A 25,879-nucleotide genomic window follows, 5' to 3' on the forward strand; every position below is an offset into this window, starting at 1 on the left:
GAAAAATAATACTACACAATAATAATTACATTAATAAGATTTGGAGGTGTAAAGGTTTTCCAAATGTCAAAGAATAAAAAAAAATAATAAAAAATTTTGAAATACATGTTTCACGTCAAGAGACTGTTAAGGTAACAATCTTAAAACTAGTTCTACAGAATACATAATAAATTGGCAACAATAGTCCTGTCAGTGATGATAGATCGATCCCAATAGAGCGTGGCATGGCCATTTTCGAGAACTGGCACAGGTAAGTACTTGTAGTATGGCACTTTGTGGTCCACAAGGCCGTATAGGAGAGCAAGCTGCTGGTGAATAATTCTGGCTACGAGATTATATTATTATGTCTCTTTTACAAATTCTTATTATTATTAAAGTACACTAACAGAGAATGTTTTCTTTCATCACAAATACCTTGCCAGTATAGTATAACTAAGTTCGTAGCGCATCACACCCAGTGAAAAGGTTAATCTTGCACTGTTGTAATGTACACCCGTCACGACTCATCGGCTGTGAAATACTGAGCACTACATATGTGTTGGATAAGCAATATAATAGTTAATTACTGGTCGTCCCCGTCGAGAGGCGCGAATCCATCCTCAGTCGCATATAATATGTCGAGGATTTTTTGAATGATTGGGCCATTCTGTTGGTCCTTCATTTCTTGACAGATCACCTCGATATCCATGACTTTACTGAAGTAGAAATCTCTTTCCTTCTCAATTCCTTCTAATGTGGTTTTTAACTGGTTTACCTGAAGGGTCAGTTTATCCAGAGCTGTGGGCTCGCCTGTCGCACGTTGATTTAAGAGGTTCACAGAGGACAACAGCACTGTAGCGTTGTTGACCCTGCCGATGGTTTGGGGTCTCGCCCTGGCGACGGACACCACGGGCTTCTTGGAGTCCCCGAGCCCCATCGGGAGTCCCCCTCGGGCGGCCAGCGCGTCATAATTCCTGCGTCCGTTGTTGGCATCAAAGAATTTCTTGAACCATTGTAAAAACTCTAAGTTCTCATGGAAACAACCCTTCACCAGTCTATCAATGGGTACTATCTTATCCACATTCATTTTTTTAAAGCCACCTTGTAAAATTTTGAAGTTATGTATGTACTCATGTTCTAGATTTGTTTTGAATTTAATGCGCCTAATGGGCACGCTGCCGGGGAACATCATGTCCATGAACTGGCAGTACGCGGCGCCTGTGCACAGCTCCTCGATCTTGGCGAAGCTGGACTGCAGGCAGCCGTTCACCCACGCCAACATGTCATGTCGAGACAGATTCTCCGAACTCACGTTAGTTGAATATACGTTTACTGCCATCTTTAAGGTGCAACCCTTGTTTAAATTCGATCTTGAGGATTTGGTGTAATCAGTTAATCACAAATACATGGAGTTAATTTCATCAAAATAGATAAAGCGTTTAAAGAGCGTTATAATTTAATTCAAAACGAAAACGATTGTCATTGTCCAAAGAGCATAATCACTACGTTCTAGATTTTTTTTTTTATTACGAGCATTGGCAACTAGGCCATCAGACATTTAATTTTAAGCGCTTGTAAATTAAATTAAATTAAATAATCATTTGATTCAGGCATAGCCCATATAAGCGCTCATGGAATCAGATAGAATCAAAAACTTATTTTTAGTAATATAATCATCATGAATATGCTCTAAAGCTTAAATTAAATATACTTCAGCCGAAAATACTGAAACATAACTACTACATTCGAAAACTTTTCCTGTCCATAATTTAAGTAGTAAAACTTGTTACCTAGTTGGTTACTAAATTCTGTTACTGCAATAATCTTTATCTACATAATATATACGAACGAAAGTTGAATAAACACTTAGCTTAGCTTAGCGTAGTTCCACGCAGCGTCGGATAGGAGTCACAAGTGTTCTCAATTACACTAAACACATCACACACACAAAACTAACAGTGTTCACTTCTAAACTTTTGCACAATGACACATTAGACAGTCAACAAACAGAATAGTCTTTAGTTGCTAGGTATGAAGTTTGTTTTATTCTATTTGTAAAAACTTCTTCATGTGCACGGAAATATAATTACTAATGTAAATTAAACTCTTAATATTCATAACATACTTCATTCAATATTTTATATTATCAAGTCAACAGAGTCAAGAAGACATGTCAAACAACTTTGCTAGGCAACTACCAAAAATTAGCTAAGCAAACAAGTAGGTATGTAAAGGAGGTTACATATCTTCACATCCACAATACTTTTTAGAATTTGGACAAATCTTGAAGTCCAATTCTTTGACTTAGCATGGTCAGTCTCGGTCCAAACAATGGTTTGGTAAACATGTCCGCTAATTGAAGATCAGAGGAAACTTGCTTCAAAACGAAGTCACCATTCTGTAAGCACTCTCGAATAAAGAAGTGTTTAATTCTAATATGTTTTGTCCTCTTGTGGAACTCGTAAGGCGGATTCTCGGAAAGCTTGATCGTTGATTCATTATCCACATAAATGGTTGGTTTTTCAATGAATCCAGCCAATTCCTCTAGGAGTTCTTTTAGCCATAACGCTTCTCTCGCAGTTTCAGTTAAAGCCACAAGTTCTGATTCGGTTGACGAGATTGCAACGGTTGGCTGCTTCTGGCTTTTCCACATTATGGGACCGTTGAACAGGAAAACCATCCCTGATGTTGAGTGGCCCGTAGACGAGTCACCACCGAAATCAGCGTCACTGAAGCATATCAACTTCTTGTCCCGGCCTTTTGAAAATACCAATCCTTTGTTCACTGTACCTTTGAGATACCTAAAAATTCGTTTGACTCTCATTACATCAATATTACTAGGTTTTTCCAGGTTTCTTGAGGCAACACTAACTGCATAGCTTATATCTGGCCTTGTAGCGACCATTAGGTACGCTAGAGCTCCTACGGCTTGACGATAAGGAAAAACTACATCATCATCCTCTTCGTCGTCTTTATTAACTTTAACTGCCGGGGTTGGCATTGCTTTGCAGTTATCCATTCCGAATTTATTGAGTATCTTCTCCGTTTATTTAGTTTGATTTAGCGTGATATTACCTTCTCTGGTTTTGTTAATCTCCAGTCCCAAAAAATAAGACGCCGGTTTTGTGGTTATTTTAAATCTATTTTTTAACTCTTCTATAAATTTCCTTCCAGATGTTTCATTGACTGAAGCCACTAAACCGTCATCTACGTAAAGTGCAATTAAAACTTTATCACGCATGTACAGGCAGGGATCTTTCTTGCTTTAGGTAAAACCTGAGTTTATAAGGTATTCAGATATGCAAGCGTTCCAGCATAGTGGAGCCTGTTTAAGTCCGCACAAACTTCTTTTAAGTTTGCAAACTTTATTTGTACCATCAGTGAATCCTTCTGGTTGCTTCATGAATATGTCTTCTTTGACATCACCATTCAAGAATGCTAAGATACATCAAATTGTTGAAGAACCAGGTTTTCTTGAGCTGCCATCCCTAAAACAGCTCTTATGGTACTGAGGCGGGCGACTGGGCTAAAGGTCTTTTGGTAATCGATGCCTGGTTTTTGCGTGAAACCTTTTATCACCAGCCTGGCCTGGCCTTGTAACGTTCAATAGTGCCATCTGGATTGTTTTTAATTTTGTAGACCCATTTGCACGAAAGAGGTTTGCGGTTTTTGGGCGGACCAACTAGTTCCCAAGTTCGCATTTCATCCAGCGACTGCATCTCACTTTGCATGGCCTCTAACCATTTGGCTTTATCTTTGCTTATCATAGCATCTTTAAATGTTTGAGGTTCTGTTTCGTTATCCATATTTATAGCTGCCAAAACATAATCCTCTAATATTTTTGGCGTTTCTATGCGCGATCTATCACGAAGATCGTATGTCCTCCGTACTTCTACTTCCTCTGGTGCATGGACTGATGCATCGACATCCGAAACAGGTTCTGGTTCTGCTTCATGATATACCACATTATCATCTGCCTCGTTGTCTAATTTTCTCCGTTCTCGTCGATCTCAACGGTCTCGTAAAATGGTTCGTTTTCATTCAGGTCATCAGGATTTTCTGTGGTATGGTCATAATTTTCGAAGTCATAGAATAACTCGTACTTATTTTGTCCATGATTAGGTGAGAGGTAAGGAAAATCTTGCCCATTTTCGTAGAACATTTTGTTGAGAATACGAACATCTTTGGATATTATTGTTCGCTTCTTTGACGGAACATAGATTCTGAACGCTTTGGAAACTTCAGAATAGCCTGCGAACATTCCAGGTAATGCCTTAGAAGAAAATTTGCTCTCACGTTTTCCTTTCTTGAGGACAAAGGCTTTAGCACCAAAGATATATAGATGGTGTACACAGGGTTTCCTTCCTACCCATCTTTCAAATGGTGTTTGGTTATCGATACTTTGATTTATGCTCCGGTTAGACAAATAATTTGCTGTGTATACTGCGTCTGCCCATAGACACATGGGGGCTTTAGATTCCAACATCATGCATCTCGCTTTTTCGATTAGAGTTCTATTTTTTTCTTTCGGCAATGCCGTTCTGGTGAGCAGTATATGGAGCGGATAACCTTCTTGCTATACCATGTCTCTTTAAAAATGAGTCGAATTTTTGGTTCCTGTATTCTGTACCATTATCGCTCTGTAGGCATTTTATTTTATTTCCTGTGAAGTTCTCGACTTCTGCTTTATATTCTTCAAATTTCTGCAGCACTTCGCTTTTGTTTTTGATGAAATATACTCGGCAATATCTACTATAGTCATCGATGAAAGTTACTATATACTTATTGCCGTTCAGCGAAGGCTGTTTAAACGGACCGCAGACGTCACTATGGACGATTTCAAGACGTTGAGTCGTACGTGATACTTTCTTATCACTTGGCTTGCTGGGAGTTCTGGTCAGTTTTCCTTGTATGCATATTTCGCATTCTGCCAAAGAATTATTACTGTCAAAATTTAATCCAACCAGGCTTTCATTCTTTAAGGCTAACTTCAGGTCCTTTTCATTCATGTGTCCCATTTTGCAGTGCCATTTCATGATATCTGTAGACTCATCTTGTTTTCGATCATTATCAGCATTATCATCAGATTCTGCAGCATTGTTGGCTCTGGCAACATTATTGTTTTTAGTTTTCAAATAATATAGGCCATCATCGTCTCTGATTGCTTGCATTTGTACTCTTCGCTTGTGATCTTTAATTATTGCTTTTGTCTTTGTAAATAAAACAGTTAATCCCTTATCAGTAATTTTTCCAACAGATAGGAGGTTAACGCACAGGCTTGGTACATAAAGTGCATCAGTTAAAGCAATTTTTCCTTCTTTAATTTCAATCAAAGCAGGCCCAGATCCTTTTATTGTTGCAGTTTGGTCTTTTGACGCCAATCTTAATGTTTTTGAAGTATTTTTAATATTGGTAAAGGGCTTGTCCGAATATGTCATGTGTGATGTGCAACCACTGTCTAGAATCCAACTAGATTTTGTTTTTTCATTCATTAAGTAGCAACTGTAGAGGTTCGTTTCGCTTTTAGGTTTGCTGAAACTGTTCTTAGGTTTTCTTTTTTTCTTGCTAGTATTATTTTTATTTTTCGACCAGCATTTTGTAGTATCGTGGCCTTTCTTTTTACAGATCTTGCAAAACGCGTAGAATGCTTCTTCAGTGCTGTTGGAGTTGCTAGTACTGGGGATATCTCGTCGACGAGCATCACTCTCTTCGATTATTTTGATTTTAAGCTTTTCAGGATCAGGAAGCGAGTCTTGAGACTCTATAGCTGTTCTAAAATTCTCGTAATCGGAAGAAAGGCTGTAAAGCATCATAATTGAAAGTAAGTCACTGTTGATGTCGATTTCCATCTCTTTTAATTTATCAACTGTGTCCATTATTTTCTTTAGGTGCTCTCGTACGTTTTCACCTTCTTCGAGTTTCGCTAGTAGCAATTGTTTTAAGAGAGTTGCCTTCCTGGCAGGACCCTTACTCGCATATATAGATTCGAGGGTGGTCCAGACATCTTTCGCAAATTTGCAGTTTTTTACTTGTCTAAGCTCAGACGGTGCTATTAATAGCATTAATTCTGACTTCGCCAGTTCGTCTTCGTCGAGTTCGGATTGTGTTGCATCTGCTTTAGGAGTTTCCGATACATGTTTCCATAATTTGTTTTTAATTAAATACGCCTTGGCGTGTATGCGCCATGTATCATAATTTTCCTTGTCTAGGGCTTCTAAGCCCACTTTAATACGTATAGTTGACATACCCTTTTTTTTCTCGTATTTCCGTTTTCGTGGAGATTTTACATTTCTCTTTTTCGCTCTGCTACCATATGAAGTTTGTTTTATTCTATTTGTAAAAACTTCTTCATGTGCACGGAAATATAATTACTAATGTAAATTAAACTCTTAATATTCATAACATACTTCATTCAATATTTTATATTATCAAGTCAACAGAGTCAAGAAGACATGTCAAACAACTTTGCTAGGCAACTACCACAAATTAGCTAAGCAAACAAGTAGGTATGTAAAGGAGGTTACATATCTTCACACTAGGTAACTTGTTCTTTTTTCAATATAAACTATATATTAAAATGAAGTACACAAAATCAGGAATTACATATATGACAATATCATTCAAAATGGCCTCCTCTGGCCTTGACACCGGCCCTTAAACGAAGAGGCCTGTCATCAATAGCGGCACGCACGATTGTCAATGTCTAATTCCGTCACTGTCTTAACAATGGCCCGCTAGAGGAAGTCAAGATTTGTGTGGGGTTTAGCACAGGCTTTCTCCTCAATAACCTGCCATATGGCATAATTAAAGGGGTTTAGGTCCGGGCTGGAGGACGGCCAGTCTTCGTGGGCAATAAAGTCAATTTTGTGGCTTCGAAACCAGGCTTGAGTTGTTTTTGCCTTATGTGCAGGGTTACAACCGCGAAAATCGAAGTTCGTCAATTGCGGGCATTTCTCTCTGTCACTCTAATTACGTCTTAGTGAGAGTAAAAGAGAAAGATCCCCGCAATTTGCGAAATTCGGTTTTCGCGGTAGGCCCCCAGGAGCTGAGTCCTGTTGAAAGACCCATGGCTGGTTTTTAAATAGGGTGTGGCTTAAGGGCTTCACTATTGGTTCGAGAACGGTTTCCTGGTAAACTTTCCCAGTTTTCACACCTTTTTCACAGAAATGAACCTGTGTTAGCCCTGAGTATGACACACCCAGCCAATAAATCATCACATAAGAGGGATGATGGCCTCGTTGCACTCTCGGAACAGCCTCAATCGCCTCTTGACTGTTTTTTGCATATACTCTGTCATTCTGGTGGTTACAACATTCTTCAATGGTAAATTTTTTTTCATCTGTAAATTGTATTTTTCGGTGGCCATTTTGTGCGTACCGCTTCAATAGCACGCGACTTCTCTCAAGCCTCATAGTCTTTGATCGTCCATTAAGCAAATGACCTTTTTGTCTGCGGTAAGCGTGTAGTCCAAGAGGTCTTCCTTGATAACTTTTTTTAGGGAGCTTCTCTTCACAGACATCTGTATTGCCAACAGTTTTTGCTTCCGGACGGGGTTTCTTGCAATTCTCGCCTTCACTGCCTTTAATAGAGCTGGGGTCCGAACGGTGCGTGGTTTTCTAGACCTCTTGCGGTCATCGAAGCTCTGAGTACTATTGTATCTATTGATTGTGCGATAAACAAATTGTTTGTTGATTTTTAGGTTTTCAAGCAACTTCAAATTCATGTTTGGCGGGTGCCCACATTTGTGCAACGCAATTACTACGATACGATTCTCTTTTAGGCCCCAATTCAGTATAGATACGACGAGATAAGCGTTATGTGTGGTATATATGTATTATGTCATTTTTTATTTTTTCGGTAGCATTTGCTTTAACGGAAATAAAGAGGTTGCAAATCGAGTAACAGAATTTAGTAACCAACTAGGTAGAAGCAGCTCTTTAATAATTTGGGAGGATATTGGCAAAGGACTGGAAGAAGTATTTTTGACTTTTTCTTTTTCATTAATTCTATAATTGTTTTGGTGATTGCATAAATTGCATTAAGGACAATATCAGAATGAATGTCAGCAATCATAGTACGTCCGTGGGATGTTTTTGAAATCTTAGATTAATACTTTTATTAGGTGTAATTGCAGCTTGCAATTTGTGCAATTTTTTTTGCATTCACGGTTCGGGTAAGTAAAAGACACTACCGAATGGGGTCCTGTAGTATATGCATGCAAACCGACGCGGGCGCGGTGTCGCCCCCCGCGCCCCTTTTTGTATCAATCAGTAATAAACGGACCGTCGACAGAACTGCTGTGTTTCCTTTACGCTCACATCTACCTCAGGTTCACTACAGTTTGCTGAGCACTTGAAGACTGATGGTGTGGTACATTCCTTGTAAAAATGTCTCGCCGAGCGATTGGAACATACTTGAGTGCTTTTATAAGCTCCACTGCCATGTCCAAATTTATAACATCTGAAGCAGTTATCTGATGTATTCCTGTACAGGCAATATAGATATGGCCATAAATGTAACCAGGACGGTTGGGAGTGGTTTGAATTGCCCATCGTCCTGTATTTTGGTAAAGCGCTTCACACCAAGAATCATACAACTCGCTTTCAAGTCCTCGAGCAATGTCTCCTCACTAAGATCCACAGGAGCACGAATAATTCCTTGGCACTCTATGCTGTCATATGGAATTGTTGCCTTCCAATTATATATGCTTGTAGTACAGGTTTGTTGAGCAAAAATGCATTTGCATCCTTTGCAGATTCGAAATAAACTTTAACAAAAAAGTTACCGGCCGCCTTTACATATTGCACCCCCAAAAATCTCTTTTAATATTCCATTAACTTTGAGAATGTCCATGGGGACTTTATGAATCAGTTCATTAGAAGCAGATTGTAGAAGTACAGGATATTTTTTTTTTCAAATCTTCATATATGGGGTTGTGGTCTTTGAAGAGACCGCGACGACTTCGTATGTATGTCATTTAATTTGCTTACATGATGTGACTTCTGTATCAGAAACATCTTTAATTCTTCTTTTTGTTGAAGATTTGGCGGTTTCTGTTTCCATGGGAAAGGGGCCGCCGCCCGCACCCCCGCCTCCTGGGCTCATTCAAGGAGTATAATTTAATCTAACATTAATTTTTAATAATAAATGAGCAAATATATCTCGGTATTGTCAGTAAAAAGGACTTAAAACACTATAATTTTAAATATTTTCAAAAATGCCGCCTAGTATTTTCGGTTTCCCGCCCTTTTTTCCCCGTCATTCTTTTTTTTTTTTTTTTTTTTTTTTATTACGAGCATTGGCAACTAGGCCATCAGCTCAAACATGAAATACAAAAGTAACATAAGTTCTTTACTTATAACTAATTCACATAAAAATGAGACACGACCGTCATTCTTGTTGTCAGAGTTACAGATAAGACAAAAGTGGATTTATTTGGAAAAAACAACTAAGCGCATATAAGGCAAACGGCAAACCCTAAATGGCCCTCTCTCTCTGGGGCAGGCATTAAACCTATCCACACTCGGTAAAGTTCCAATTATATCCACACTTTATCAGGCCTGATATCAGACCCGATTTCGGGCCCGAGAAAAAATATTTTTTCGTTTCACTAAATATCAACACATCGTTTTGTATCGAAACGAAAACCATAATCAGTCCCGATTTTGGGCCCGAGATCGGGAAGAGTGGATGTAATTGTCGCTTAATAAGCCCCGATTTTCAAATATAGTCGGAACGTATGGGGCCCAATACATTCCAGGACTCTTCTCTTTCCGAACAGACTCTATTGTTAATGATGTGCTGAGATTCCGTGAAACGGAAAACGATGATCAGGCCCGACATCGGGAAGTCTGGATCAAAGAGCATAATTGTGGATCTAATTGGCCCTATAGTATGGAGGCATGGTTACTTGTGCCTCATTTTAGTTTTATTGAAATTGTAACAAGAAATTAAACGAAAAGTTACCTTGTAAACCGCCCCAGTTGACCTAATATTATGTAGTACGAAAGTACCTACATATAAAGATGCATATGTAGATATGCACGCACACATACATAGCTGGTTTCGGATACAAAATAGAGATAGCGCTTTAAAATTAGTTTACTTAAAATGCTTCAAGAGGGCTCTCTTTTCCTTTATACTTACTTTACTCTCTTTGGTTTTCACGTCACTCGGGAAAGTGGTGTAATTTGTCAAACCAAGCAGTGTTGCCAACTTGGCATAAAATATGCCAGATCTGACATATTTTCACTTGCTTTGGCATCAAAGTTTTCCATTTAGCATCTGGCATATTTGGTCTAAGCCAAGTTTGCATCAACTTGGGAGTAACAATATGCGTCATATTTTCTGACATCACACAACCTAGCCATACAACCCGCTGTGTGGTTTGTGCTGGATTATCTACCATTTTTATCCTGCCTTGTCTAGCAATACATTTCATAGGTAATTTGGGTTTGCGTAGTGTGCATATTAACATTTCATACTTTTGTATTTTTTAATACATACATGTATAAACGGACATGGCGATTGGTCATGGGAATCTGTTCCAGGCTCGCGGTCTATTAAGGCGAAATTAGAGTGACAGAGTTGTTGTAGTAATTCTTGGTGTAGCTGCTGTAGTTACTATGTTCGATTTTAAACGCCTAAAAACGGAGACGTTTTGCTCGCGTTTTGTGCTCACTTGGTCAGTAATAAACCATTAAATGAAATGCCATCATATATTTCGCCACACAATAGCAGGCTCGTAACAGTCGTAACTAAATAACAAACAACGGTGTATTTTACTGCATATTTTAAGACACCATATAATCTATAAGTGTCTTTTTTCAAATTATATAATGATTATCATTTTTTTATAGCATATTTTATTTAATTAAGCATATTTTCGGCATATTATAGACACTAGACTAGCATTTTTTCAAAATCTGAGTGGCAACACTGAAACTATGTGTCAAACGAACGCAGGCTACCGTGCAAGCGCGGTGTGGGAATTCTTGCAATATTAATTTATTTACTTAAAATTCTCGTCCGGTCCGCATCATATTTTTATCAACCAGTCGCTATCAAACGATCACTGCAAATCTAGTCACTTTAAAGTCTTTGGCTGAATCAATAGGGCCTAAACCACGATGAGCAGCGAAGATGTGAAATTATTCACGAGGGAGGAGTTGAAATCCCGAAACACTCGTGAAGATGCAGTCATGATCATTCATAACGGTGTCTATGATGTCACGCATTTCCTTGATGAGGTGAGTGAATGAATTTTGATTTCTTTTTTTTTTGTCATAGGCGTGCGAAATCATCAATATGCATATTCTAGAACTTGTTTGGTCATGCTTAGAAAAAAACTGTCATTACGGGTGTAATTTTAGGGCAAAGTCCATTTCAATAAGTTTCATTACTTTCAAGTGCTCAGTAAATTGGAGTTTTTCTTATCTTATCAGGATTGTTTTACTTTGTTATTAGTGGATACTTAAACAAACCTAATTTCGAATATCGTCAGGGATCGTGCAATACCGCGTAACTCAAATTCCAAAGAGTTCGAAATTCAAACAATGTGCAAGGTAATTGGACCTTACTGCATTTATAAGTAACATGATATCGCGCCAAATGGAAAATTCTTCTGCGAGCCCTATGTCCCTAATGAGGGATAACAGGACATCACCATCATAGCATTACACTATCCCCCACGATATGCAACTGTTCTAGCCATGCTCAGAGTACTTTTTTTTCAACTTTAGTATGTTAACGGCACCAATCATGGGATATATAAGAGAATATTTGGAGTATTTTTGAGATTTCACCGACATCTGTAAAATTAGCCGTCGTTGGCGTCCTTGGCAAGTCTTTCAGATGTCGGCCATAGCCGATGGTGGCGGTCAAAAGGTTAACACTCGCACAGGCTGAGCTGTCAAAATCGTTGCCAACTTAACTTGGTGTGTCTCTAATGTGTTTATTCTAATAATGTCCTTATCTGGAATATTGTATATAAACATTACCATTACGATACCTACAGAAGGACATGATTTCACAAACCTCAGCTTTGAGGGAACAACTGATGAATTACCATACCTATAATTTTACGATAGAAAAAAGCACCTATTGGCCCATGTCATAAATATTATTTATATAATGGAAAAAAGTATTTGGTCTTTATAAATATGTCCATATAAAAACTTCAGTTCAGCTATACTGACTATACCCCATGTTTTTTTTCCCATTAATTTCAAGGCTGCAATACTGAGCTTAAATTAAGTTACTTTCTCAAAGACACCAGTATTCTAATTAATTCCATTTTGGAGATGTAAATAGCCTTTATTATTGAAGTCTTCAGTTATCACAATTACATTAATTTGGTTTCACAACCTTGACCTCAACTCGTCCTTTGACGTAGGCCTCCTCCATTTCTTTCCATTTGTTTTTTTCCTTTGCTGTTTGCATCCATTTACCTCCTCCTATTCTACTCGAATCATCCGACCATCTAAACTTTTGTGAACCACTCTTTCTTTAATTATATCTAGGGCACCACTCTACAAGGTCCTTTGTCCACTTATCTATGTTTTCTCTCATCATGTGGCCTGTCCAGCGCCACTTTTGTTGTTTTATTATCCTTAATAATAGACAATTTGACTCTGTCTCTAAGTTTTATATTAAGTATGCTTCTTTATATGGTTTTGACACACATTAAGTTTTTGGTGCTGCTTTTTTGTAAGTCCCCAAGTTTGGCAACCATAAGTTATTATTTTGGAGATTATCAATAATTTATTTTTATTTTATTTTTATTTATTTGGAGATCCAACAGCTGTGACATTAACATAGAAAAATATAGTAGATACAGGAAGCCAATTATAGGAACTCACAGGTAGTGACATAATACTAAACTAAGATTTATTTGATAAGTCCCCTACGAGCTTGTACATTTGCCTTAAGGCCTCTTTGCATATTGATTTGTGTTAATAGCTAATACCTTTGCTACTAAACATAAGTACTATCTTGGATGCTCGATGTTTGATGTCACAGTTTTCAATTGTTTAGTTGAGTTTAAAATAATGCCCAAGTTACAATGCCCAAGATGAATTAATTATAAAACAAATTTAAAAAAAATTAATTTTAATATTATATTATTTAGTTTCCTTAAACATACCCATACACCGAAGTTAATGGAATTTAATAAAAAGTATATACAGAAATATAGCAGTTTCAACATTTCTTACTCTATCTGTGGTTAGAACTTAAACTATACTGTGCCTTGTGCTTTTCCTTTGTCATATCCTCATGAGTCATTCTTGAATGCCCAGGGGTGGCAGATTACCGGGCACAATACCTCGGTTCTCCGGGGTCTCTCCCAGAAATCGGCGGCAACATCAAGGGTCTGCTAGGCTTCCTGGTAGAGTTAGGTTGGCAGTTGTAGTGCCGTCAACCCACCATCACGCAAAATAGGCGCGAATTACGACGTCGAGTTGCGGAAACCAAGCCCGCGAATACGAATACGAATCCTCATGAGTGAGGGTCATGACGACTGTGGACACTTCACGAGTGCTCGCTTAGCCAATATATCTTGGGCCTGGTGTATGTCAGCCTGTAATGTGTCTCTTGTCTCTGACATTATTCTACCATCCCACATTCTTCTTCTTCTTCGTCCGGGGCTATGTAAGGCACTACAGCCTAAATATCACTGCGACCATTCCTGATCTATTGTGATCGCCACCTACTACAACTCTCGATCCAAACCTGAACTTCAAACAGCTGCAGGGTCTTCTTGATCTCGAGAGACGCTAACTCCTCCGGGCGCAATGTGTGTCCGCCCAGGATTGAGTCACGAGTGCGCATTAGGCAAGGGCATTCTGCGAGGATGTGCAAAGTCGTCTCCTCTGCCATATATATCCCACATTAGGTCTATGTTTCCTTTAATTTTAATTTTAACAAGTTTAATTAAAACATTAAATAATACACTCCCTAACAGAGGCCCTACTGCTTAAAACGAAAATCCTTTACCTGCCTTTATCACTCAAATATGGAAGAGTGAAAGAGACGCAGCTAAATTAAGATAAATGACTTGAACTTTTGAAAGTGTTTTTGTCATTATCATTACCTAGTATAATTTATGTCGTAATATTAAGAAACATAGAAACTTGCAGCTGATGAATGATCATTTACGTAGTGTAGGTGGGTTAGATTTCGTCCAATTATAGGAGTTGCCAACTTTGAAATTAAAAAACAAATCTTAAAGTACATTTACTTCATTGTATTATATTTGTCTGTATTGCTCATAATGTCTATTTTAGGTTAATATTACTTGACTATAAATAACATTTACAGTTTTTTTTATAAAAAATATAATTTGCTAAAGTAGTTATATTTTAGTACCTAGTTTTCGTCCACGTATGTATGAGCTAGTTTTTGACCACTGCATTATTAAGTTTAAAATCTACTATATACTGCGTTTTTGTTCTTATGTTATACGTATATAAATCATTTTTAGTGGGTTTTGTAGATTCTGCCCGCTACTTCGACCGCGTATAATGATTATTTTCGTGATAAACCTAACCATGTCCTTCCTTGGTACTCGAGCAATTTTGATACTAAATTCAACAACCCGTTAATTGTAAACTGAAATACATGTCAACACAGACATATATTTCAGTTTATAATGTATATAGTAGTGTTTCTAATTGAAATAAAAACAAATAAAAATATTTTCTGAAAATAATTTATTTCTAATACTTTTAATAGAACCCTTAAATCGGTCCAGAATAAATGGTAAAAAGGAATCAGTGTAAACTAAATGCCACATTTAATACATACAGATCATATTGAGAGGAAAAACAAATGTACAAATGTATTTAGTATATATATTTAAATAAAATAAACTTACTTCGCCTAGCTATTTGGGTTTCCGTCCGGTCGTGGATGAAAAATAAAATGTTCATAAAATTGCTACGTTAGTTCTCGTCCACTAAATTTCTCTAAGATTTCCTTAAAAAACTTCATAAAACTGTAAATTTTTCGATTTATTATACTTCTAAGTATACATACGTACTAAAAATATTACTTAAAATAGTAGAATAGTTATTAAACTTCCCATGAACATTTCTGGTCATCACTTTTTTCTTCTTGGTTTGATGACCTCTGAAAGGCACGAATGCAAAGCTGCGACGGATACTTTTTATTTTTAATTCGCTAGTTGCGAAGTATTATTTTTTATGTACTTAGATAGATATATATTATATATTTTTTTTTATTTTAGACATAGCAAAATAAGAAGTAAGCATCGAGTGCTCACTCCGTACATCAGTACCCCTAGTATAAATTTTATCGACATCATAACGTGACGAACGCGTTTGCGTTAAGTCTCATTTTGTATAGGATTTTGAGTTTCCAAAACGTCCCGCTTGGCGCGCTCTTTCTAAATCCAATACAAAATGAGACTAAAAGCAAACGCGTACGTCACGTTTCAAAATCGAATTTAGTTACACTAGGGGTACAGTACCCCTAGTGTAAATTTAGTCGACAGCGAAACGTGACGTACGCGTTTGCGTTAAGTCTCATTTTGTATGGGTTTTTAAACAGCGCGCCAAGCGGGACGTTTTGGAAAGTCAAAAATCTCATACAAAATGACACTTAACGCAAACGCGTACGTCACGTTTCGCTGTCGAAAATATTTACACTAGGGGTACAGTTTGGTACCAATACCTAAGTCCAAAACTGACGTATGGAGTGAGCACTCTATGCTTACTTTTTATTTCTCTATGTTTTTAGATAATAAATCGTAACTACGATTGTATGGCGGCGGTGGCGTGACTGTGTTTTTTTATTTTTTATTCAGACTCATGTCTCGAGAAATATCACTACAGAAAATATGCCATCGTTAACTGTTTGTCAAAAGGTCGGAGGGCACCATGCGGCCTTCACCTCTCTCGTTGACGTTATACCACGTATACTGTTACACCTAACTAAACGTCATAGATACAAGATTATCTTGAATATCCAGAAAAAAAACATCCACAACATGCATTTAGTTAACTACAAAACATACATCGACAAGGGCTATAACCGCGAAAATCGAAGTTCGTCAATAGCGGGTATTTTTCACTGTCACTCTAATTACGTCTTAGTGAGAGTAAAAGAGAAAGATCCCCGCAATTTGCGAATTTCGGTTTTTGCGGTAGGCCCCCAGGTTTCGTTAACTACTTACTGGCCTGGTATCCTGGTAAACTTAATGACAAATACAATATGATCCCCCACTCTGATAATCACCCGGACAAAATGCGCCAAAAATACTGGCGTCATTGTATCTCCGCTGAATATGTGCAAAAATAATAGTACATTACGATACAAGTGCAAAAAATAGGAAATTCGAAACGAGTGGCGATAAATTAAAACACGACCGAAGGGAGTGTTTTAAATCGACACGAGTTGCATGATATTTACTAATAGCCCCCGTTCGGCCTATTTTGACAGAATGGTAACTACGAAACCCTACACTGAGCATAGCCCGACATGCTCTTTGCCGATTTTTTTTAGCTTAACATCGTGCGCATTCTCTTTACTCTTCATTCATTCAAGACTTTTTTTGCGATTACTCTGTGTATCTGTGTGTAATCTTTTTTTTTATATATTATACGACGTTATTACACAAATTGACTAAGTCCCACAGTAAGCTCAATAAGGCTTGTGTTGAGGGTACTTAGACAACGATATATATAATATATAAATATTTATAAATACTTAAATACATAGAAAACACCCATGACTCAGGAACAAATATCCATGCTCATCACACGAATAAATGCCTTTACCAGGATTTGAACCCGGGACCATCAGCTTCGTAGGCAGGGTCACTACCCACTAGGCCAAACCGGCTCGTCAAATCTTGGCTTAAAAGTTTCGTAACCAGACCATAAACTCCAAAAAAAAAGTGTGTGTCATTCACATCACCTCCCCTACTCTCCTAGTGATACTTATACCACTCTGTTAATACCCATGTAAACATCATTGATTCAAGATTATCTCGAATATGTGTAAAAAATATGTGATATCAGCTCACAATGTCACAATGTCCGTATTCCGTATGACAGTTCCTGCAAGTGTCTTTAGGCAGGGCTTAATTTAAATAATAATTGTTTTTTTTTCTATTTTTGTGTGAAAACTTAATGCGGTTCATAGAATGGATCTACTTACCAAGTTTGAACAGTATAGTTCTTATAGTTTCGGAAAAAAAGTGGCTGTGACATAAACGGACAGACAGAAGGACATGACGAATCTATAAGGGTTCCGTTTTTTGTCATTTGGCTACGGAACCCTAAAAATGAACTGTCATAGGGACCGTCATTTGACGAGAGAGTTGTTGACACAAATCGGACAAGTGCAGTCGGGCTCGCCCACCGAGGGTTCCGTACTTTTTAATATTTGTTGTAATACCGGCAACAAAAATACATCATCTGTGAAAATGTCAACTGTCTGACAGGCGGACGGACGGACGGACAGCGGAGTCTTAGTAATAGGGTCCCGTTTTACCCTCTGGGTACGGAACTCTAAAAACTGGGGCAGGTCGTACCCTTCATTCAATAGCCAGGTCCACACTGAGCAAGCATACGCGCGAATTTTCTCAAGTACAAAACGGCCAGTGTAGACGTGCCCCGACCGAGGCGGCCAGCTCGGGCGAGGAATACGCGCGCGTCACCTCGGCCGAGGCACGTCTACACTGGCCGTTCTGTGCGTTAGGAAATTGCCTCGCGCGTATGCTCGCTCAATGTGGACCCGGATCATGGCCAAAAAAAATTAACACGTCAAAAATATTTTCTTCTACTTTTTCCCTTATACTGAATATGCCTTTAACGGATCCCGAATATTTTTCTTACACCTTGCATGCATGTTTGTTTTCCTGTGTTATGGTTTTCCCTAAAGAAGTTACACATACAACTATATATAGTTATTATGTGTAATAGAGGCTTTGTTTTTGTAGATTTCCTTAAACTCGATAATAACCTGTTATAGTTTCGCTATGCTTGTAAGGAGAAAAAACTAAAGATGTGTGTAGGACCTAGTTAGTTGTTGGGCTCCATACTTCAAGAGTAAAAACAATAGACTGCGAGCCAGGAACCGATTTCCTTGACCAATCGCCTCCCGCGGGCGAAAACTCATATAGTGGTTAACGGCAATGAACCCTCGTAGATGTCAGCTGCCACCGAAACACATAAAAAAAATTGTCATCGCCTCCTATTTGATACTTTGTCAGGTGATAGTTCAGATGCGATTGCTAGTTTAAAAAATAGTCAGCCGATTATATCGCGGTGGTAAGAATGTCAGCTTTTTATGATAGCAATAACAAATCATGAAACTTTTCATGTATGTTCATTTTACAGCTGACGGTCTTTCCACCGCGATACAACCGGCTGACGGTTTTTTAAAATTTAAAACAGCATCTGACAAAGTATCAGCCGGGAGGCGATGACTGACGAAATATGTTCCTGGCCCGCGGTCTACAAGAGACGCCGTGACGTAATTTTATGGGGAGTGACTTGCTCTGGGATGGGAAAGGGATAATTATAATCAGCCGGCTATGCAGTCTAAAGCCAATATTGGAAGATAGGTGGGGGAAGATAAGATAGTTTATGTCGTCGAAGGAGAGCGTTGGTGATATGCTACTTGTCGTTTCTGTTTCGGTCTTTCTAATATCTTGTGTCAAGCAATGTCATCTTGAGATGCCGTTTGCTCGTCGTTTCGAGGTGCTGCTTTTGCTTCTTCTGGTTCGCTGTCGGTTTCTTTCATTTGATATACATATTTCTTTTAATGAATGCTGTCTGGACGTTTAAACGTATTCGACGTATTTCTTCGTTTTCTTGAAAGACGACGAGCGAGGGAGGTAGAGAAGTGAGTGTCGACCACGTACTAGCAGGCAGAGCATAGGGTGGGGTCCAGCAAGGTACCGTTGGGCATGATTACTTGGCCCCACATTTGGATAATCAGTCAAGAGGGCCTTAGCCAGTTGGTGTGGTGAAAAGAATATTGCATACTGCCAGAATGTATGCATTGTAAAATTACACCAACATTCTATCTCGAACAAAATAACACGGCACGTGCATCTAAATTCGTGTTTATTACGAGTACAAAGTTACAACGCACACTGAATATTAGGAACGTCATACACTTCATACATCGCATGAACGTTTCTATTTTAGACTGTAATTCTTTGTGTTATACATATTGTCGATTCTAAACCTTGAAAAGACCCGATGGTAGGTTAACGGCCCGATTCGAATAATGATTAAGACGTTTAAGTCTTGGAAAGATCTTTAAAAGATCGATAACTAAACGACATGTTTGTCAATTGACGTTTATTTCGATTCTGCTGTGATCCCAATAAGATCTATCTACGATATTTCTAACGTCAAAGTGATATAGGTTGCCCGAATCGAGCTGCTTCTGTCAATTATACGACATACAAACGATATCTAAATGAGAACTTATCTAAACCAGAACTTATCGTTATCGTATCTCATTTTTCGAATCGGGCCGTAAGAGCACAGACCGCCTCAACTATTAGAAGCACATAAGCGCTCCCGTACTTATTTAGTATGAGGCGCGACGGCTTTTTTCAGTTGCGCCTACAATAACAACCAGAGGGCCTACCGCGAACCACGTTCGACGTGTTGCTTCTCTATCGCACTTGTAAATTGGTACGTAAGTGTGACAGGGAGGCAACACGTCAAACAAGGTTCGCGGTGGGCCCTCAGTACTCGTGTAAATTTTAATTAATAACCATAATTTAGCTTCAGGGTGTAATTGGACTATTATATCTCTAGTATAAAATGGTATAAAACATAACTCGATTGTGCTATTTGTATTTGCGTTTATTAAATCATAGCATTTTCCAAGTAAAATTGCACCTATGTGTGGTGTCCTCGTGCTCTTTGGAAACGCTTCATAATGCAGTGTCTGTGTAGTCTGTGAGTAGATGTTCATTTTAGACCTTATCATTTTGTTATAAAGTTTAAATTAGTTTGAATTGTTGGACTAGGGTGTCATGGCCTCTATTATATTCTGAAATAAATTATTCTTTGATGAAAAAGAAGATGGCACGCCTCGCTCGTGACCTTAGGGATGAACGTTGAACATAAATAATCATACAAAAAGCGAATAATATAATACGAGTATATCTATATAAAGTACAGCAAAACAGGAAAATAGTGAGAGGACAGTACCTTATACCTACCACAGTATAAGGAAGGTGTTTTATACTATAATATTCCAACCAACTCAAGTCTTTTGAATCCTCTGCTTTAAGAATCGACTCGGTTTTTCAGATTTCTGACTCTGGCCATTTAGTCGAAACTTGAGTTCTTATGGATATGAGTCTTCTGGAAAGACTTGAGCCCTTTAAAGATAACTCTTTAAATTGCGGAAAGGCATTGTCTTCACATGAAATTCAAGAGTAAGGTTCACACATCATTCAATAACGCCTATTTCTTTAGTATTCATTTAGATAAAACCAATTTTTTGGCGAAGTCTATCCGAAGGCACAAATCCTTTTAAGTTGCACCTCAAAGACTCACTAGCGGCCCCCCTACACTAGCGTCTACCGAGCGTCGGCGTCTTACCAACCCTATGGCTGCTGCTCGACGCAACGTTGGCGCAACTGCGCAACGACGCCATTTTCCACAGCGCTGACTAGACGCTGACGCTCAAAAGACGCTAGTGTGGGGTGGCCTTAAAGAACTAGACTCGGGGCTTAAGTGTCAATTACATCTACATTTTCTCAGTCCTGATATCAGACCCGATTTCGGGCCCGAGAAAGAGTATTTTTCCGTTTCACCAAATGTCAGCACATCGTTTACAATATTTGAAATGTGAAAAAATGATTCATATCCAAAAATATCAAACATTGATCATTTTTGGCAATTAGTGACAAAGTATTTTTTACATTTCAAATATTGTTAACGATGTGCTGATATTCAGTGAAACGAAAACGATTATCAGGCCCGAAATCGGGACTTATTTCGGGCTCGAAATCGGGAAGTGTGGATGTAATTGGCGCGTAAAAATGAGTGGAATTCTTCATATTTAGACTCAAAAGACTAGTTCCTAGATTTCTACCAACCCTAGCTAATTCAGTAGGGTTAATATGATCGGCTCTTTATCATTTCTCACCATGTCTGTCACGTTCTAACAAGTATATGAGTGCGAAAGTGACGCATGGGCATGACAGGTGATAGAAATGCGACCGTGATACCGCTGCAGGCTTGCAGCACGTATTTGTAATTAAAGACTACACTGACCCGATTGAGTTATAGCTAGACGTAGCTATTAATGTGCCGACATTACTTCGCAGCCGGCGAAATTAAATTCCGAGACTCCGTGCTCGCTTTGTGAGATGAGGATATATATGTCTGAGTATAGTTGGGTTACAGATCACTTGCCTAAGGAGTCACTAGCCCCGATGCAGTGGAATTCATCTAGGGATAAGAATTTTGTTTTAATAATCTTTACTCATGTAGGTAGATCAAACGACGCCCGGAGACACAAATACATAAGTCAAAATGACGGATAAGGACAAACGATTAATAGCTAATTCCGATTGTAGCGCGTTTATGAATTAAATACTACATTAAACCGATGGAGTTATAGTTACTGTTAAGACTCACGTCCTTTGAGTCCTCTGCCGTAAACTCTACTCAATTATTCAATCTCTAGTCATTAAGTCGAATCTTGTGTCCTTATCGAGACCTAAGTCCTTTGTAAAGACTTGAGCCCTTTAAAGATAACTCTCAAATGATGTACAAAAGTTTACTAAAAGGCATTGTCTCTACATTAAGTTCGGGGGTTATGCACAAGTCATTAAAAAATTACACTTTTCCTTTGAGTTACTCGTAGATAAAACCTATAGGGAGCGTGCATGAACTGTAGGAGGCAGCACAGGAGCCGTCAGATTTTTGGCGCGAGGCGTAAATGTGATGTTCATTGCTTCGATGTATCCCACAAGATGGCAGAACCTACTATGCACAAGAAAACACGTGACGTGTAAATGTACATGTTTATGGTTCCGATTCAAGCTATAAGATGGCAGACCCTCCAACGCGCACGGTCCCTATAATTTTTTTGACGTAGTCTGTATTCGTAGACACGGCATTTTCAAATTTAGATTTAAAAGACTTGAGTTCTTAGTATATTGGCAGAGAAGTGTTGCTTTCCCCAGTAATAGCCCTTTTTATATCGGTTAAACTCCTATCCGATTTTTTTTAAATCGATCATCAGCATGTCTGGCCATGCTCAGTGTAGGGTTTAGTAGTTACCATTCTACCAAAATAGGCTAAACGGGGGCTATTAGTAAGTATCATGTACATCACAAAGGGAGTATCTTTGCAGCACTTTGTACTACGTCATTTTACAAAGAAGAGAAGACAGACGGACATGGAGAAACTATAAGAGTTTCTAGGTCACTAAGAAACCCTGATAAGAAAAACCTTTTTTTTCACTTCATACAATTTTTTCTTGTATAAAATTTTTAATCAGTTTTTGACCGAGCGAAAGCGAAGATCTCAGTATCAGCTTGGGCATAAATTATTGCGTAATTCTCGTCTATAGATTGCATTTATCAACCGACTCTCGTGGGGGTTCGAGTGGTCTACAACGCACAGAGCCACTAGTTTTATATGTTATATTACAAACCGGTGGACTTGAAAGGTCAGAAACTTGAATGTACTGATAACATTTGGTGTCTATTAACATATCTAAAACCAGACGACCCTTGTTTGACCCTTGGGTGACCAGACGACCCAGCAAGCTCACAAAACAGATTTCATATAAAAAAAATATTCCTACAATAATTAAAAATCGAATAAAAAATAAATGTAGGGGACACATAGCATGGTTAATATACAGTGTGTATTTTTGATATAACTGTAAACTTCACTAGAAGTAGGCTTCAGTGCTAAGAAACAATTCTGAAAGATTTTTTATTTAGTCCTCTGACTACCTACCAGAGCATAATAATTTATTTTTTCTCGAGCGGCAATGTATTTGGTATATCATGGTCATTTGTGACAGTTGTCACGACTTGACCAAAGAGAATTTTAAATGGAGGTGGATTGTCAAAGAAAACTATGTAGTCACCGTACATTTACTGCCATTTTTCGACACATGATGAAAACTTTTAGAATGTCATTAGATTTAGATCCTTATTCTTTCAAAGTTTTAAATTTGTTAAATATTAAATAGTGGCGCCATCTAATAATTCAAAGGCCAAAGGTATAGCGGCATCGTTTCGAGCGACGGCGCCACAACCTTTGGTCTATGCCCGGTAAGCTGGCGCCACTTTCATATTTAACAAATTTAACAAATATTAATGAAAGAAAAAGGATCAAAGTCAATTGGCGTTCTAAAAGTTTTAATCATGTGTCGAAGATGGCAGTAAATTTACTGTGGCTACAATGTTTTCTTTGACAATCCACCTCTATTTCAAGTTCTTTTTGATACGACATTTTAAGTTAAAACGAGGTAGTGGTACATTGCTTGCTGAATTATATCATAAGTACGAGTAAAAGTAAATGTCGATTTTTTTTTACGAAACCTATTAAAGTGCGTTAATTCAAGCCTATTATACTAACTTCCTTTGATTATGCGTTCGTATCAATTAATACACGCGTATAGTTTCCATAATGTTCCAGAGAGGAAAACGGGGACAACGTTTACATGGAGATGCGATCATCCACTATATTATCCTCTAAATATGATTTAAATTCAGGACGCGGTCTCAAACGGTGTCTTTAGTTGGCAGTGTGTGAGTTGTGCTATTCATTTATCCGTATAGTCAGTCTTGAGGGTCTTGACCCATTTTAGAGATCCTTAGCGAGGTCACAATATAACGTTTTTCGAAAAAAGGTAAATGGTACGTTTATTTTGGGAGCCCGAGGTCCGCTTGGCAACTAATCCTATGAATTGGCATAGGCACTAGTTTTTACGAAAGCGTCAGCCATCTGACCTCCCAACTCAGAGGGTTAACAAGGCCTTATTGGGATAAGTCCGGATTCCGCGATGTTTTCCTTTACCGAAAAGCAACTGGTAAATATCAAATAATATTTCGTACAAAAGTTCCGAAAAACTCATTGGTACGAGCCGGGGTTTGAATCAAACGACCTCCGGATTGCAAGTCGCACGCTCTTACCGCTAGGCCACCAGCTCTCATTATACATAGTTATAATATCATTATGCCCAGCTAGGTCTAAAGTAACACGTTATCAGAGGTCATTCACCCGTGCAATCTTAGCTTTATTCACGTAGTAATGATACTATGTAACTAAATATCATTTATCTACACACATATTATAACCCCTCTATGATGCCTCCAAAAACCGTAAATAATGGCCAACATTACTGTAAAATGTTTTGTTACAACAAATTTCTTATCTATGATGATGTTGTAATTGCTCAAAATCGATGTGGTTATACATTCAAATTTGGAACATCCCGGAAAAAAAAGCAATTCGATTTGACCTCTATTCTAATATCAATCGAGATGCCTTTTTGTTCGAAATGAAATGTCAATTGCTACAATTTTAACATATCTCGCATGTAAGTTTGTATCGAATGATACGGAAATAGGCCCCCGACTCTAGTTTGTCTGTGAATTAAAAAAAAAACTACGAATACGTGACATGCGTGAAAAAAGTTTTCTTTTGACTTACAGTTATCTTTTAATTCGTTTAAGTATAAAATGAATATGTTTTGTTGTTTTTAAAGTAACTATTGCCAAAGGTGCGTGTAAAATGAGCGATAAAAATGTTTCGGTGACGCCACCACATATCCGCGAGTTCCACCAAGAGAGCAAAGATGCTCAACGTTGGCTGTAATTTGGGTTAGTGAATATATCATAGAAAGTTTATAATATGTGTGTAGATAAAATAGTGTATGTAACTGTACATAATTAGGCATTAAACACTCGTGTGATCTTTTTAAGAAACTCACTTCGTTCGTTTCTTAAACCCACACTCGTGTATTTTAATGCCTTTTTATTATGTAGCAGTCACATAAACTACTATTAATTATAGTCAAACGAGTCCACCGCCAAACCGCGTCCATGCAATCTAAAGGGGCTCACTGATCACCAGTTCGTCGGACGATATCGACCTGGCCGTTATTCGTGATTATCAACTTTTGCGGATAACTGTCAGGCCGATATCGTCCGGCGAACTGATAATCAGGGCCTCTTTAGTTACGCTCTCATTTTAAAACTGTATTGATAACCGATTAATGAGACTTTCTCGAGTGCACCTTACCATCATTACTATAGCGCGGGAGGACTGACGGATGAGCATCGCGGCAATGGCGGCCATAGTGGAGTTTCTATGGAGTGTGGAATTAAAACCAGTGAAATCTCTTATGGTAGAACTGTTGCAAAAGTGTCCAGCTGTCAGCTATAAATAATAGTTCCAAATATATCCAGAGTAGCGCTAGAGTAGCTACGAACCTAGGCGTTATTGACGGAATGAAGTGCGCTGTCTATGATTTGATTTTTTTTTCAAGTATTCTAAGTTTTTTTTTTTCAAGTATTGTAGCGCCACCTATTTAAGGTTTTTTGACGACACTTTTTGATTCCATTCCTTATCTCCACCTTCCATAGGAGTTTCTCAAGTTATGTGTGTTTTTATTGTATTAAATCCTTTATTTGATGATGATTGGTGAATTTAGTTTAACAGTATATACCTGGTGTTTCACGAGGAACCCGATGAAAAATAGTGTAGTTTAAAATGATGTTTTGTTTTGTCAGCACCCGGGGGGAGAGGAGGTGCTGCTGGAGCAGGCAGGCAAGGACGCCACGGAGCCCTTCGAGGATGTCAGCCACAGCTCGGATGCCAGGTGAACTATTTATGTTAGTGACAGTGATCCTGCCTACGAAGCCGAT

The 25,879-nt window shown here is 38.3% G+C and overlaps 2 protein-coding genes and 1 pseudogene across 2 annotated transcripts in view; 1 reads left to right on the forward strand and 2 right to left on the reverse strand.

Moving 5' to 3' along the window:
* Positions 1-222: 222 nt before the first annotated feature.
* On the reverse strand, positions 223-2,509 carry LOC133525504 (microtubule-associated protein RP/EB family member 3-like). The gene has a single exon (XM_061861770.1). It carries the CDS (start codon positions 1,316-1,318, stop codon positions 563-565), a length of 756 nt encoding a protein of 251 aa, XP_061717754.1. The 5' UTR covers positions 1,319-2,509; the 3' UTR covers positions 223-562.
* Positions 2,510-8,148: 5,639 nt separating this feature from the next.
* Positions 8,149-9,374, reverse strand: LOC133525513 (uncharacterized; annotated as a pseudogene).
* Positions 9,375-10,915: 1,541 nt separating this feature from the next.
* LOC133525531 (cytochrome b5-like) overlaps positions 10,916-25,879 on the forward strand; it is a 31,918-nt gene continuing 16,954 nt past the window's right edge. Inside the window, exons 1-2 of the mRNA XM_061861813.1 lie at positions 10,916-11,228; positions 25,745-25,833. Coding sequence (XP_061717797.1) covers positions 11,109-11,228; positions 25,745-25,833 — 209 coding nt within the window. The 5' untranslated portion in view covers positions 10,916-11,108. The remainder of the gene's footprint in view (positions 11,229-25,744; positions 25,834-25,879) is intronic.

The sequence above is a fragment of the Cydia pomonella genome, chromosome 1, assembly GCF_033807575.1.
Source record: "Cydia pomonella isolate Wapato2018A chromosome 1, ilCydPomo1, whole genome shotgun sequence".
NCBI classification, from domain to species: Eukaryota; Metazoa; Arthropoda; class Insecta; order Lepidoptera; family Tortricidae; genus Cydia; species Cydia pomonella.